General features: G+C 31.0%; 2 protein-coding genes across 3 annotated transcripts in view; one reads left to right on the top strand and one right to left on the bottom strand.

Moving 5' to 3' along the window:
* Galphas (G protein alpha s subunit) overlaps window positions 1-6,649 on the bottom strand; it is a 56,660-nt gene extending 50,011 nt beyond the window's left edge. The window contains exons 1-2 of one of the 2 annotated variants that reach the window (XM_068768802.1): window positions 6,541-6,649; window positions 5,863-6,055 (exon numbers count right to left, since the gene is read on the bottom strand). The gene's annotated coding sequence lies outside the window, so the exon portion shown is untranslated. Of the gene's footprint in view, window positions 1-5,862; window positions 6,060-6,441 lie in introns of both variants that reach the window. The other variant, XM_068768800.1, reaches the window with a different exon arrangement.
* A 749-nt stretch (window positions 6,650-7,398) lies between these two features.
* Window positions 7,399-11,291, top strand: Orc6 (Origin recognition complex subunit 6). Its single transcript, XM_068769038.1, has 6 exons — window positions 7,399-7,512; window positions 7,647-7,773; window positions 8,994-9,179; window positions 10,025-10,080; window positions 10,154-10,317; window positions 10,888-11,291. Exons 1-6 carry the CDS (start codon window positions 7,439-7,441, stop codon window positions 11,142-11,144), a joined length of 864 nt encoding a protein of 287 aa, XP_068625139.1. The 5' UTR covers window positions 7,399-7,438; the 3' UTR covers window positions 11,145-11,291.
* The last annotated feature ends 1,910 nt before the right edge of the window (window positions 11,292-13,201 follow it).

Genomic DNA, 13,201 nt, shown 5'->3' on the forward strand with positions numbered 1-13,201 from the left:
TCAAATTTTAAAGCGGCCCTATGCCGCTTTTGAAGCTCGTTCCTGAAATGTGTATGATGTTCGCCCCTGACAAACCCAAAAAAAAACATTCAATAGGTAGGAGGGCTTATGCTGTTATACGTTTCGAACCTACCTCCAACACATACAAATTCTCTATGAAATTTATACTAAAAATTTTGTTTACTAGGTCGTAGTTTTTATTTTTAACCTTAGATGTTTGGTAAAACGAAAAAATCTTGTCTTAAAGACGTCACCGCGATTTTTCAGCGTTTATAGTTTCTTATAATTAATAATGCGTTTTCTATCTGAAAATTACGGTAAATACGGCTCAGCTGTACCGACACTGCCGCCAAATATGTGAGAACGTATTTATAACCAACTTTGGCCTAAGCATACAATAGGATTCATACTTAAACCGATGTTTAATTTCTGGCACTATCAGAATCAATGTCATTATATGATAAATATTCTTATAGGACAATATTTTTAAAGATGAAACAATATTCCATTGCTTTAAGCAAGAAAAAAACTTCATTGATGAACGGATTAGAATCACCAGAGTTTATAATAACAAATTAATGTTAGATTTTATTCGTTATAAGATTATACGAGTGATATTTATCTGAACTTCGAACTTTTTCGGAATTATAAAATTTTCGGTAGTATAAAAAACTAATTTGAGTTCTAAATAATACACACGGCAGAACATATTTTACTAAGAAAACGGATACGTAGTGGTATCAAATTGATTATATACCATCTCCAATTCCAAGCAGATGCTTGAAAATATCACTGCGTTCCGTTTTCGCTGTGTAGTTAGTGAAATTAAACACCTAATTGGCGCGTTTCATTTATCTTTTGTCTCAAGGTGACGAGAAAAACTAATTGTTACAGATTATTTTATAACAGAAGTGAAAAATTCTGAGCGGTTTATTTCTATGATAAAATTAATGAGTTCGAATTTTCTGATTCAGACGAAAAATGCGCCGTAATTTCAATAACTTTAAAAAAACGAATAAGCAAATTTTGACAAGACACTCTTGAATAGAGCCGCTTGTAGAGTTTTGAACGGCCCGGGCAAAACAAAATTTTGTCTCTTTTTCATACAACAATTTATAATTATTGCAATTTAAATAAATGTAAACAAGACAAGAAACAAAGTAGTATAATAGAGAACTGTTTACAAGATTTTATTTATATAAAAAATAAAACAACAGTTATTATTTACAAGTGATGCAACATATGGAACAGTATAAAGAACGCATTCAAAAAGTTATGCTTTTTCTTTTGTATACGTAAATTTTTTTCGTGTATATTGTAAATTTTTTTGTAATGCCATTTATCAAAAAGTAATATATATTTCTTTAATTTTCATATCAGTTCTCCGGCGTTGCTATTGATGCTAATTTTTATAGTGAAGAAAATTTTAGATATGCTAAGTACATCGATGATTTACGGTTTTACGGTACACGTATGGGGTGTCGTATGTGCATTCAAGCTTTGCCTTCAGATTACATCCACCATATCGCCGTGTAATTCTTTATTTAAACTATCATATATCCGTTCTGTATCTTAAATCATTATGATATAAATTATATATAACTTGCACTGCCTTTGGTAGTTGTAGTTTCATAAAATTCATTCTTGGTTATTTCTAACAAGCCATTAAAATATTCTGGCCAAGTTTTTATATAAAGAAAACCAACACTGAAAATATATTTTTTTAAGGACACTCCTTGTACCCTCCGTGAATTTTATGAAATTCGTTCTCTAGGTGACCCCTACTGATGCCTTATAGTTCCAGAGATATCGGAGCAAGCACACGGGTGGAAATCTCATGAACAAGGTTGAAGAAATATTAATGTAAATATTTTATTCAATTCATTTACAGAACTTTTTATACTCTGATATCTTTAAATCCATTTTTGTTTCTTTGCTATATTCAATACTTGCTGTCCCGATCAGATTACTCTCAAGTTATTGGCCGATCGCAGACCAATAGAAAAAAATATTAAAAAGTATTTTCACTGTTTTTGTTATTTTTTTCAAGTTTATAATAAAATAAAAAAAAAACAATAATTGAGATCGACATTTTGATGTAGAAAATCGTACAACATTGATATTCGGCAAGAAGGATTACGCCGGCTATGGCCAGGATTTCTTCTAATCGATATGCAGGGCTATATATGTCTGGAGTAGCAAGAGGAGAGAGAGGAGTAGCAAGCAACAAATGAAGACGATTTTGTTAACATCGCCTAAAAAGGCCACCCAGTCCTATTGGAAATCTACGGAGGACTATGCCCAGCAGTGGACGCCTACAGCTGCTCGTATAGTTAAATTAAAAAAAAAATAACTATCAAAGAACGTTTATGTGCTATGGGTTACTACATTGTAAATGACTTCAGATAACACACCTTTGCAATGATGTGTTCGCACTTCATTAATTATTATTAAATATGCATTTTGAAATTTTTTGAAAAATCACGTATTAGAAATATATAATCCTGTTACTTTCGACTGTTCTAAGGTCTGAGGCAATTTTATCATGCGATTCTGGTAGACGAATATTGACGTCACTATGAGATGTATTAATCTTCCTATTTTGAATAAAAAATTTCTTAATTACAAATGAAATGAATATAACATGATACGATTACAAAGATTATAGATAAGACAGGCAACGGTTTGTTTTATGCTGTCGACTGTGGCGTCTAGAGTCTGGAATGAAATTATAAATGGATACGTAAAACTGCTTGCGTGATGTAAATTTGACACACAAATAATATTACACTGTGTTTCATATGTAATAGACGTTACAGGGATTATTAAGTTTACTTCATATATTGTTGATAGGAAAGACATCGAAAACGAACAAAATATTTTTTGTACCAACGCAGGAATTATATATCGGTTTGGCAAGTATGGCAGCGCGCAGAAGAGATGACTACTAGGGTCTTAAATTTCTGGACTGGAGACCACAGACCGTTAACAGATGAACTTGTTAAGGTTGTTGGGAGACGCTGGATATAAGCCGCTCCAACCAATCCTACGACGTCTACAGCATAAGCCTCTAACAGACTAAGTAACAGACATAAGCCTCTTCCAAAGATTTCCAATAAGACCAGCCGGACCTTGGTCGCCGGCAATGGACATCTATTATTGGCGACATGGGCTGGGCTATATCGGCTACTTCTGTTCATCTACAGATCTCCTCATTCCTAATTCGATCGCGTAGAGAAATCTCTAGCATAATCTTTTCCATGACATTGTCTCTCTTAGCTTAATGTTATTTTGTATTTTCTATATTGAAATCTCGTGTTATTTTCTAATGAAAAAATTAACAAACGCTTTGATAAATTCGTTGTTTCGTAATCTATTCATTCTTTATTTTAAACATTAATAAATTAAAGAATATTTATAAAGGTTTTGGTGTGGAGACCACGAAGCGGCATAGGTTGAGCGTCTGTGAGCGTACCAATGAAGCACGGAGCTTAGAAATTACAATATTATTTTTAAATTCGACTTTTAATGAATTTAAATAGTTTTATTATTATTATCAGTGACATAAAGTAAAGATTATATACATAATAAATTTGTTACAATAACTACGTTCGAAGAAGAACCACAACAGAAATGCAAATGACTTAAGATGGCGGGTTGCGCGATTTTTTTTTCGTACAAACCTCGCGAGTGACAATAATTTGTAATTCAGCGAGCCTATGTATAGAACATTAAACAGTGCGCTAAAAATAACTTCCACATTCATTTAAATACATAATTGGCGCTTCTGAATGATGTGTAAACATAGATAATGTAAGAAGGTAATTTATTTTAATTAAATGACAAACATATTATATCTGTTTTCCCCAAATACTTTTTTTTCTGTAATAATTATTAAAATCGAGCCTTGTTAAGTAATTATTGCAATGAAACTACATGCTAAACAAACTCTCAGAAAGTTTATTGAAAGAGGCTGACTAGGCAGATACCATGGTAGCCAAGAGTTGTGCAGTGTTATTGTATTTTGCTATGGATAGTGCATCTAATGTTACATTTCCACAAATTAGTCTAGGTGGACATTCTAGAATTCACAGGAGATTCAACCGGGAAATTTAATCTGCTTTAGTGAAAAACTAAAATTCTAAAGCTTAGAAATAGTAACTTGTAACATTTTGGGTATACGGTAGACAGGTATCTTTAGTGTGTCTACAAGAAATAGCTAAATTTTGAAAGCGGTGAAATATAATGTCTTTATTAGTTGGATAATGGTGTAAAAGCTATTAATGGAACTGAACATCACCAAATATAAGTGAATCATGTATCAAGGTTAGAAGAACAAGCAAGATTTTGTATCTCAAACATGAAGTTGAATTTAGTGAATGTCTCCTACCTGTTGCATGCAATGATTTCAAAATAAAAACTAGGAAGGTAATTAATATGGAAATATTTCACAAATGACAATGACCTAGAGAAAAATGTTTTAAATAGAATATTCATAAAACAGCTGCTAATTAAGTATTAAAATAATATATATAAACATAGAAGAACTTATCAAATATATTATTAATGTTCTCCATGTAACACCAGTTTTATATATTTTGATATAGATGAACAAAGATAGTTACACCTACTGTGTTTACACACCCCAGGAAATCTAAAATTTAATACATACATACATTTAGAAAACTAAATATCTCTAGGGTAAATTCTATTATGAGAATGGGTATTGTGTCTCATATAACTGTATATAAAACTTTATTTATATAAATAACAATCATATATTTCTAAAATTCTATACTTATCTACTGAAAAAAATTATAAAAACTGAGTAATACATAGATTTGTTGCAGGTTAGACAAATTTAAAAATATAAATGGATAGATAAAAGAACTGATAGTAATATTTTGTAGTAGCAAAAAGTTTGGTAAGTAACACTAAAAGTCTTCAAGGCAGTGGTAGTATTAACATATTTTCATTCCTTGATACAAAATCTTGCAATAGCCAAATAATTCTATAAAAACTTGGAGTATTTTTATATATGCATTATTTAAAGGCTAATGATAGAAGGGTTTGATCTTCATAAGCCCAAAGACCCAATAAGAAACACCTGCAAACAATATAGCAATCTCCGAATATGAATTACTGGTATTAAGTACATACTCATTAAATTTTCTTTATATCTGGCCTCATAGGAGAGATAACCTACTTTAAGATGAGAATATGACAAAGACAACCTGATTTTTTATAAAAATATATTTGAATTTGGAACATTAGTGAGATTAAGTATCTAATTATAATGGAAGCCATTGTAATTAAGTAAACACAATAACAGATGATTAAGTATATTGTATAAAAATAATAATTGTCAATTTTATGAGTTAAGATTCTCTCGTAATAAAAAAAAGTGTAATTAAAAAATGTAAAATAATAATATATGTTATAATTTTATAAAATTATACTCTATTTAATTTTTTTAATTAGTTACATTTCTAAGACCTAGAAGATATTTCTATAATACACTGCAATCACCACCATATTTAATTTATATGCTAACATAGTGCTCATTTAAAAAATAATACTCTAAAGATAAAAAGTTGTCTTTAAAGTTTTTCCAGTAAAGTTATCTGTGAATTACCAAAAACTACAAATAGTAAGTGGTATGGAATGTGCTCTCTTATCCAAACTGTAATTATGGTGCCAACTATCAGAATAGTAGAAATCAGAATGCCTAATATACTCAAAGTCAATATGGGTTGACTTATTCAGTATGTATCACTTTAGACATAAAGGTTATTTTTGTTTAAAACCAGACCAAATTGAATGGGAGTTCATTGTAAATTGGTTTTAGATAGTGGTACTTACCAGCAGGTGGGTGTGGCGTTATCCACGGTGTCTTGGTTGGCCTGCGAAGGAGACTCGGCTCCCCGCGCGCCACCCGCCACTGAGGAAGCCGTGGTGCCGCAGTGCTCGCTCACTGACCCCGCATCATCACTGTCCTCACAACCGCAACCGCACTGATATTATCTCGAACCTAATGATACCACTACTTGCATCTCTACCTGAAACCACCACACCACCGTTTAACTCACTATTGATGTGCGAACGACTTTTCGGGGAGCGGATTATGCGATATCACTGACACTCGGCACACGAGACTAGAGCCATGAAAAATCGGCTCAAAGTGCTGCGATCACGCCCAAAATCATCACACACGGTACAAATTCAGCGTAAAAATGGCAACCTTCAAAAATAATGACCCGACTAATCTCACAAGTCCACCATAGAATACTGTAATATTTATAAACTTTCACGGTTTAATTATAGAGCAGACGTTGCTATTAACGTTTGAACATAAGTAAAAGTTAAGAAAATAATATTTATAAATAGCTTGAGATTATTTTGATACAAATCTAAATCGGTCGAACATCACTTCATACACACCCCTGAATCGGGTGGAGCAGATCCTCTTCTTTCTTTTAATTATTCGTTTAACATACAGAAATTAGCACGAATTGGTTTATAAGACTACAATTAAATGACCTACACCCTGATAACTACAAAGACATTTTTGTAGCAATGACAGCGGCCCGTATCGGCTTCACAGAACCTACAGAAAAAAATCAACATGTCGCCGCTGTGATATTACGGAAAGGTGTTCTATAGTGGCGAGTTCAGTAAATCGAGATGAAGGGGCGTGGTCAACTGAAATCGAGATTGTTGCAACTGATGTAATCAGTGCTGTTTTATTGTTAATTACGGAAAATTCATTTCTTATATTCTAAGACAAAACATCTTAATTCTCAATATGAGCAAGATAGTTGAAAATTATTTGTAACTTTACAAGACAAGTAATTTTCATTTAAGATAAAAAATGTCTAATGCATCATCAATTAAAAAATTGTTACGTATATTATGCTAATTACGTAACAGTAATAGATTTTCTTATTTCCTATTACATTTAGATATTTTAATATATTAAAAGAGAGAAATTCTTCATTTGTTAGTGTTGTTTCCTTATTTTAATGGATTTTAACCAGTATTATCGCTCGATGAAGCTTAACACGAACAAATGTGTACATTGCTATTTTTCATCTATATTATATGTTTGTATTTGATTGTTTCATGTATATAATAGTAATTAGTTATTTTTAATTGCATTCTTACTAAATTATAAAAAATATTCTTAATTCGGATCATTAATTGGTTAAAATATATCACGAAAAACGAATATTTCGATGAAAGTAAATCAGTGTAGGTATTACTTTTTAATATCTTCATAAAACCTATCTCTGTTTTGTTCATAAGTGAATTATGATGGTTTATGTCTTTGCAACTTGGTCATAAAGTTAAAAAAAAAGTAATACTAACTGTCAGTACAAAATATGGCGCGTATTTGATTTTTACAAGTTGTTTAGATGTGTCGATTTCACTGAGAAAAATGTCTTCTTGCAGTAAAACGCTTCAATTACTAGCCTCGAAGTTAGGGCTTGAAAATGAGGAGAAAGTTTTATGGTAAATATGAGACAACGTATGCTGTGTTTATCAACGAATCGGCATATTTATAATTGCGCTAGAAAAGGAAACATTTAATATTCTGACAAGTACGTTTGTATGTGTTAGATACCACTTTTATAACAAATTTTCAGGAAAGCAGCAGAACTTGAACGTTTGCTTCAAACCAAGACAATTGCAGGAAGTAATATCACAGATACAAGTAAAGTGATTATTTGTTTAGACCTGGCGAGTAATGCTTGTGGAGTAGATTTGGACTTAGTAAGTAACTTAGTTTTTATGCGACGATGATAATTTATTATAACATTTATTATATTTACTATTTTAGTTACCATCAAACTAGAAAAGAGAGGTTATTATTTTATAACTAGGCGGATGAAATGGTAACTCCCTATGCAGTGATTTTTAATTAATTATATATGAAATTTAAACTGGTTTTAAGCGCACATATTATTAATTTTATTGTCGAAAATTATGAGGTATTGTAACAATTTCTTCTATAAGTAGAAATGGTGTTGGTGGATTTGGAAGCTTTTTTTGGAATAGGACATTTTGCTTATTGGCATTTACAGTATTAGTGGTTGTGTGATTATGGAGTGCTATAGGCAAATAGCTTAAACCTCTGAAGTTATTGAGTTTAGAGCTCCACTGGCAGTCTTGACACAGATTGTTGTTTTATGTATTTCACCAAATTTGAAACCTGCCACCTTTCTACCTTAAGTACAGGGTACATACAATAAATGGTGTTAGTTATGAAGTCAAAAATAACTCATTGATGATATTATATATCAGTTTTAAACTATGTGTATTATTAAAATTAACTGTAAGATGAACAACACCAGATGGGCAAAACGCCTAACATAATGGGTACCAAGAGACTTGAAAAGAAAAAGATGATGACCAAATAATAGGTGGAATGAAACCTTTTACCAGACACAGGGACCCTTATGGATGCATGAGATGCATGTCAAAGAGGCAATTACTATTTAGTAGTAGAAATTAAGGCTATCATTATTTATAAAAATTTAAATAGTCTTGATACCTCGGGAATTGAAAACATCAAGTGGTATTTAAAAAAAGTTTCCATATTATTTATCTATACTTTTGTCTTTAGGAATGGACCACCTTTAATAGAGCAGAAGATCAACACCCTGTCAAAAATCATATTTTCTCTAATGCCATCGATATAGTCAAGATTAAAGAGGATCACGGGCTGGCAAATGTAGCCATATGATTTATTTAACAATGCTGAATGACGGCATAAAATCTATGTGCCAGGCCTGTATTCGGTAGTAGACGACCTATGGCTGAAATAATGATGATTATTGAGTAATTAAGTAATCCAACTCAATGTTTTCAGCCACTGTGGTTATGTACAAGTACTCATATATTTCATAGTTTCTCATGACTTTAATTAAGCTAGTGTAGTTGATTGTTTAAATAAACATATAGATTTATATTTAAATATTTAATATTTACAGAAAATGGCAATCAAGTATTCAGGACTTAAACAACCAACATACATAAACACCAAAAAAATAATTGAAAATCTTTTGGAATTGGGCGGAGAAAAGATAACAATTTCATCCTTGTGTCTTAATCTACAATGCAATGTACAAGGACTGGCTGAGGAAATTCTTGAAGAGTATAGGAATAATGCTAAAATGGTAAAGGATATGAATATAAACATATTTTGCAGTATTGTAACATTGGTGTTAATTAAGCTTCACGAATTTAGTAATCACTCATTAGCCAAGAACTTTGCTCACAGTTTGCAAACAGACAGTGCTGTCCTCGGGAAGGCATTACATCTTTATAACTATACATACAATATGATCCAATACCATCCACAATACACAACACACAGTAATTTTTTAGAAGAACATACAATTGCAATTGCAGAGAAAAGGTAAAAACTGTGGGCTAAAGTTGATGCTGGGTTAATTGCTTTATTATCAAGGTTGCCAACTTAAGTTGATGCTCAGCTATGAGCATTCTTATCACTGATGTCAACAAAAGTCCAAACCTTTGCCTATGAGTCTTAATCAGCGGTTGTTAATTGCGCTCAATGATCATACTGAAGTGGTTACCTAAAATTTTTATGTTTACTGTAAAAAGTTTATTTGTACACAAAACAATTATGCAATATGTACATAATATATAGTCGGCTATTGGTCTGTTATATTTTTTGAACAATCAGCCTTAGATGTGATTCCATATAATTAGTATTTACATTCATGCAATAGGCTAATGCATTACCTTTGCCATCTTCAATACAAGAGAAACAGAATATATGTATCTAGCTTTTCTTTTATTTGCACTATTACAAATATCATAGTATTCAATGCTAAATTGGATGGTAAAGGAGGAAACATTGTCTCATATTTGCATTGCTAGAACTAAAATTATACTTCGGGATCTGCACAACATGTGCTGCAATGTGTAGTTGTAAATAAACCAGGTAATCTAACTTATTTAGTTTTCACCATATTAATATGTTATTTGTTTTTAGGAAATTGATCTAAATCTTCCACAATATGTTGCTATGGCTGTATTCCAGGCTGCTAGGTATGAAAGTGTAAATATTTTTCATTGTATTTAAAAAATAATATACTTAATACATGTGTTGTTTCAATTTCAGAATAAAAAAAGTAAAAATTTCTAAAAGTAAACTTATTGAGAAGTCTCGCATAAAACCAGCACAGTGGGCCAAATTGGATGCAGAGTGGACTAAATTTGTTGATGAAAATTTTGCCTCTACTAAAAGTAAAAAATCCAGTGCAAAGAAAGTGAGCTTAGGAAATGGTAGGTATTGCGAAGAGGTTTTACCAATAATATGAAATAAATATCCAATAAAAAATCCAATCTGATGAAATTGTACTAGGTAGAGACCCGTTCTGAGGCTTCCCAGGAAGCCCTTGAGCTTTGCTACCATAATAGAGGTATTGGGCTAAGCGGCTTTTGCTCTCTGCCCTTTTCAACCTGCAAAATCTACAAGATGCTGTAGGCTTTTAGACTAGACATCTTGACAGTATCTTAGCTGGAAGACATTCGAAAAAATCTCGATTCATGTCCTGATATTATTTAATTGACTACAAATGATGGCAGCTTCGGCTCGTTACTCAATATGCGTTCAGCACCTATCCATAGGTGCCTGAGAGTGTTTAATGTAGAAAAATTTCCCTTGTGCAGTGCGACTAAAGAATTTATGTTGATAACAAGAGCAGTGTATATAACAAAAAACAAAACAAACTTTAAAGGAAAATGAGAATAGTATATTTGTAACATTACTTTGAGATAGCCTATGAGAACAGTTAATAATAACTTGAATAGATCAAAATTAATGCTGTTATTCTAACAATTATTTAATTACAGATGTCAGTGAGAAAATGGAAATTGATGTACCAAATATAGAAGAATCGACAGAACCTCAAATAGAACCTTACGAAGACTGGAAAAGACGCATGCTTGAGGAAGCATACAAGGAATTGAGGGCACTCGAGGAGTTAGAGAGAAATCAGAAAAGTATGACTCCTAGAAGGTCTCCTCGGAAAACTCCACAAAAACATTCTCCATACAAGATGATCAGCAAAGGAAATGGTGTCAAATTGCTTTTTCCAACAGATTTATGATAGTGAATAGTGGGAAAACATAAAACATAAATGACAATAATATGATGTATATCAATGAGAATGTGAATTTTTACTCCACAAAATGAGTTTTAAATAACTTGATTACATGGTTTAATTAATTTATTTAATTATAATACGAAGTTTTTATTGGCAGATTATAGTTTTAATTTACTTTTCTTAACTTTGCAATTCAAATATAAGTCAACAACTTTAACATTATATTGAATTTATTAATTCTCACTTATTATTAAACAATCTTTTCTGATAAAACTGGGACAGTGTCTATAATTTTTATCTTTTAAAGAACAATAAAATCTATCAAATAAGGTTAAAAATAAAACTATACCAATATAAATTACTTGTTTTTTTTTTGTTACCATTGCTTAAATAATTATATTTTATTTGATGATAATTCTCTAAGTCATAAAAAAGGATCAAATCATCATAGCCATCAAAAATAATGAAGAAATTTAAAGAAGTGTTTACATGGCTTGTTTAAAGGATACCCAAGAAAATATTTAATTTATGTTGAATGTTCAAAAATTTAGAATTAAAAAAAATTAAATACTTGATTTAACTATCTTACTCAACTTTTGTAGTAATCTTTCAAACACCTTGCGTTTTATTAATTTTTGTAACTCAGTGCTATGAGATTGAGTGATACATGATCATGTTTTTTATGGCTTAGAGGACGACCTTAAAAGTAGACTCAAGGTCATACAGAGACCAATGAAAAGATCTATGCTCAAAAGTTTCCCTGTGATATCTAATTAGAAATGTGTTTCGCAGAACTAGGGTCAGCGCAACAACTACATAAGAGAAAATTTTCCGCACCGTGCAAACGAAAGACGGAGATGGTAATTTTTCTTCCATGTGAACACATCCTTAACTCATTATTACTAACCATAGAATATATATATAACCACAAAAGTTTTGCTTTTTCTGGTAATTCTTACCGAATACAATATTTTCATTTTTTTTTCAAACAATAAGGATTACAAAAATGTTATATGCTCGGTGTGTGGTGGTGGCCAAGGACTTTGATAGTCTGACTTATCTTTTAAAATTTATAATTTTTCGCGAGTTTCAATTGAATAAGAGTTTAAAAGATATTAAGTTTTTTTTTTAAATTATATATTTTAATTTTGAAAATTAAGAACTTAAATTCTAAAATATGTAGATTAAATTTAAATATTAAACATAAAACAATTTTTTTTTAAATTGAGTGGACAGTTAAAATTGGAGACAGCACTTTTCAGAAATTTTTCTAGATGCTGGTTAGGTTAATATAAATAAAATAAATACTGATTGAGGTATGAATTCCACGAATTTATAATTGGAATTAAATGATTCACTTTAGTAAATTCTTCGGAATTTTGAAATAATCCAAAATTAATCCTGTGAAGAGTCGCATGTGGCTAAGGAGCCGCTGGCTGTCATTTTTATTTGTTTTTTCATTGTTTTCTTATTTTCGCGTTAATTTATTATAAAATATTTTGTGATAGTAAAATGGAGTGAAAAAAAAATTTTATTTGTAGATAGCACGTACGTTGCCAAATACATCATTAAAATCGTTCATATTACTTTTTTGGTTACTTACATTAGTCAAATGTTTATGTTTAGGGCTATTGATAGTTACAATGAAACCTTTTCTGTTTATGTCAGAAAATGATCTGGCCGTCCACGTAAATCTTACAAAAAAGGCTATTAAAGCAGTAAGGGAAAGAATTCAATAAAATCCTGTCCGAAAGCAAAACATTCCATCAGAGGCGATGAACATATTGTAGCATATTTTAAAAGATGACTTAGAGCTTGCAGCTGTAAGAGACGCACTGGTTATTTTTTAACTGGGAATTTAAAAAAGAATATGGAGGTAAAATCCAAACAAATCTTTGTTGTTTACACATGAAAAAATATTTACAATTGAGCAATATTTTAAAAACAAAATGACCATATTTGTGCTTAAAATTTGACAGCCATGTTTTTGTGAAATAGATATCAAAAGATCGTCACAAGTGTATCAAGATACCATTCTTGAAAAGTTATTTAAGCCCTTT

This window comes from Battus philenor, unplaced genomic scaffold, assembly GCF_028537555.1.
Source record: "Battus philenor isolate CCGP_79_NKW_IND1 unplaced genomic scaffold, ilBatPhil1.0.hap1 SCAF_27, whole genome shotgun sequence".
NCBI lineage: Eukaryota > Metazoa > Arthropoda > Insecta > Lepidoptera > Papilionidae > Battus > Battus philenor.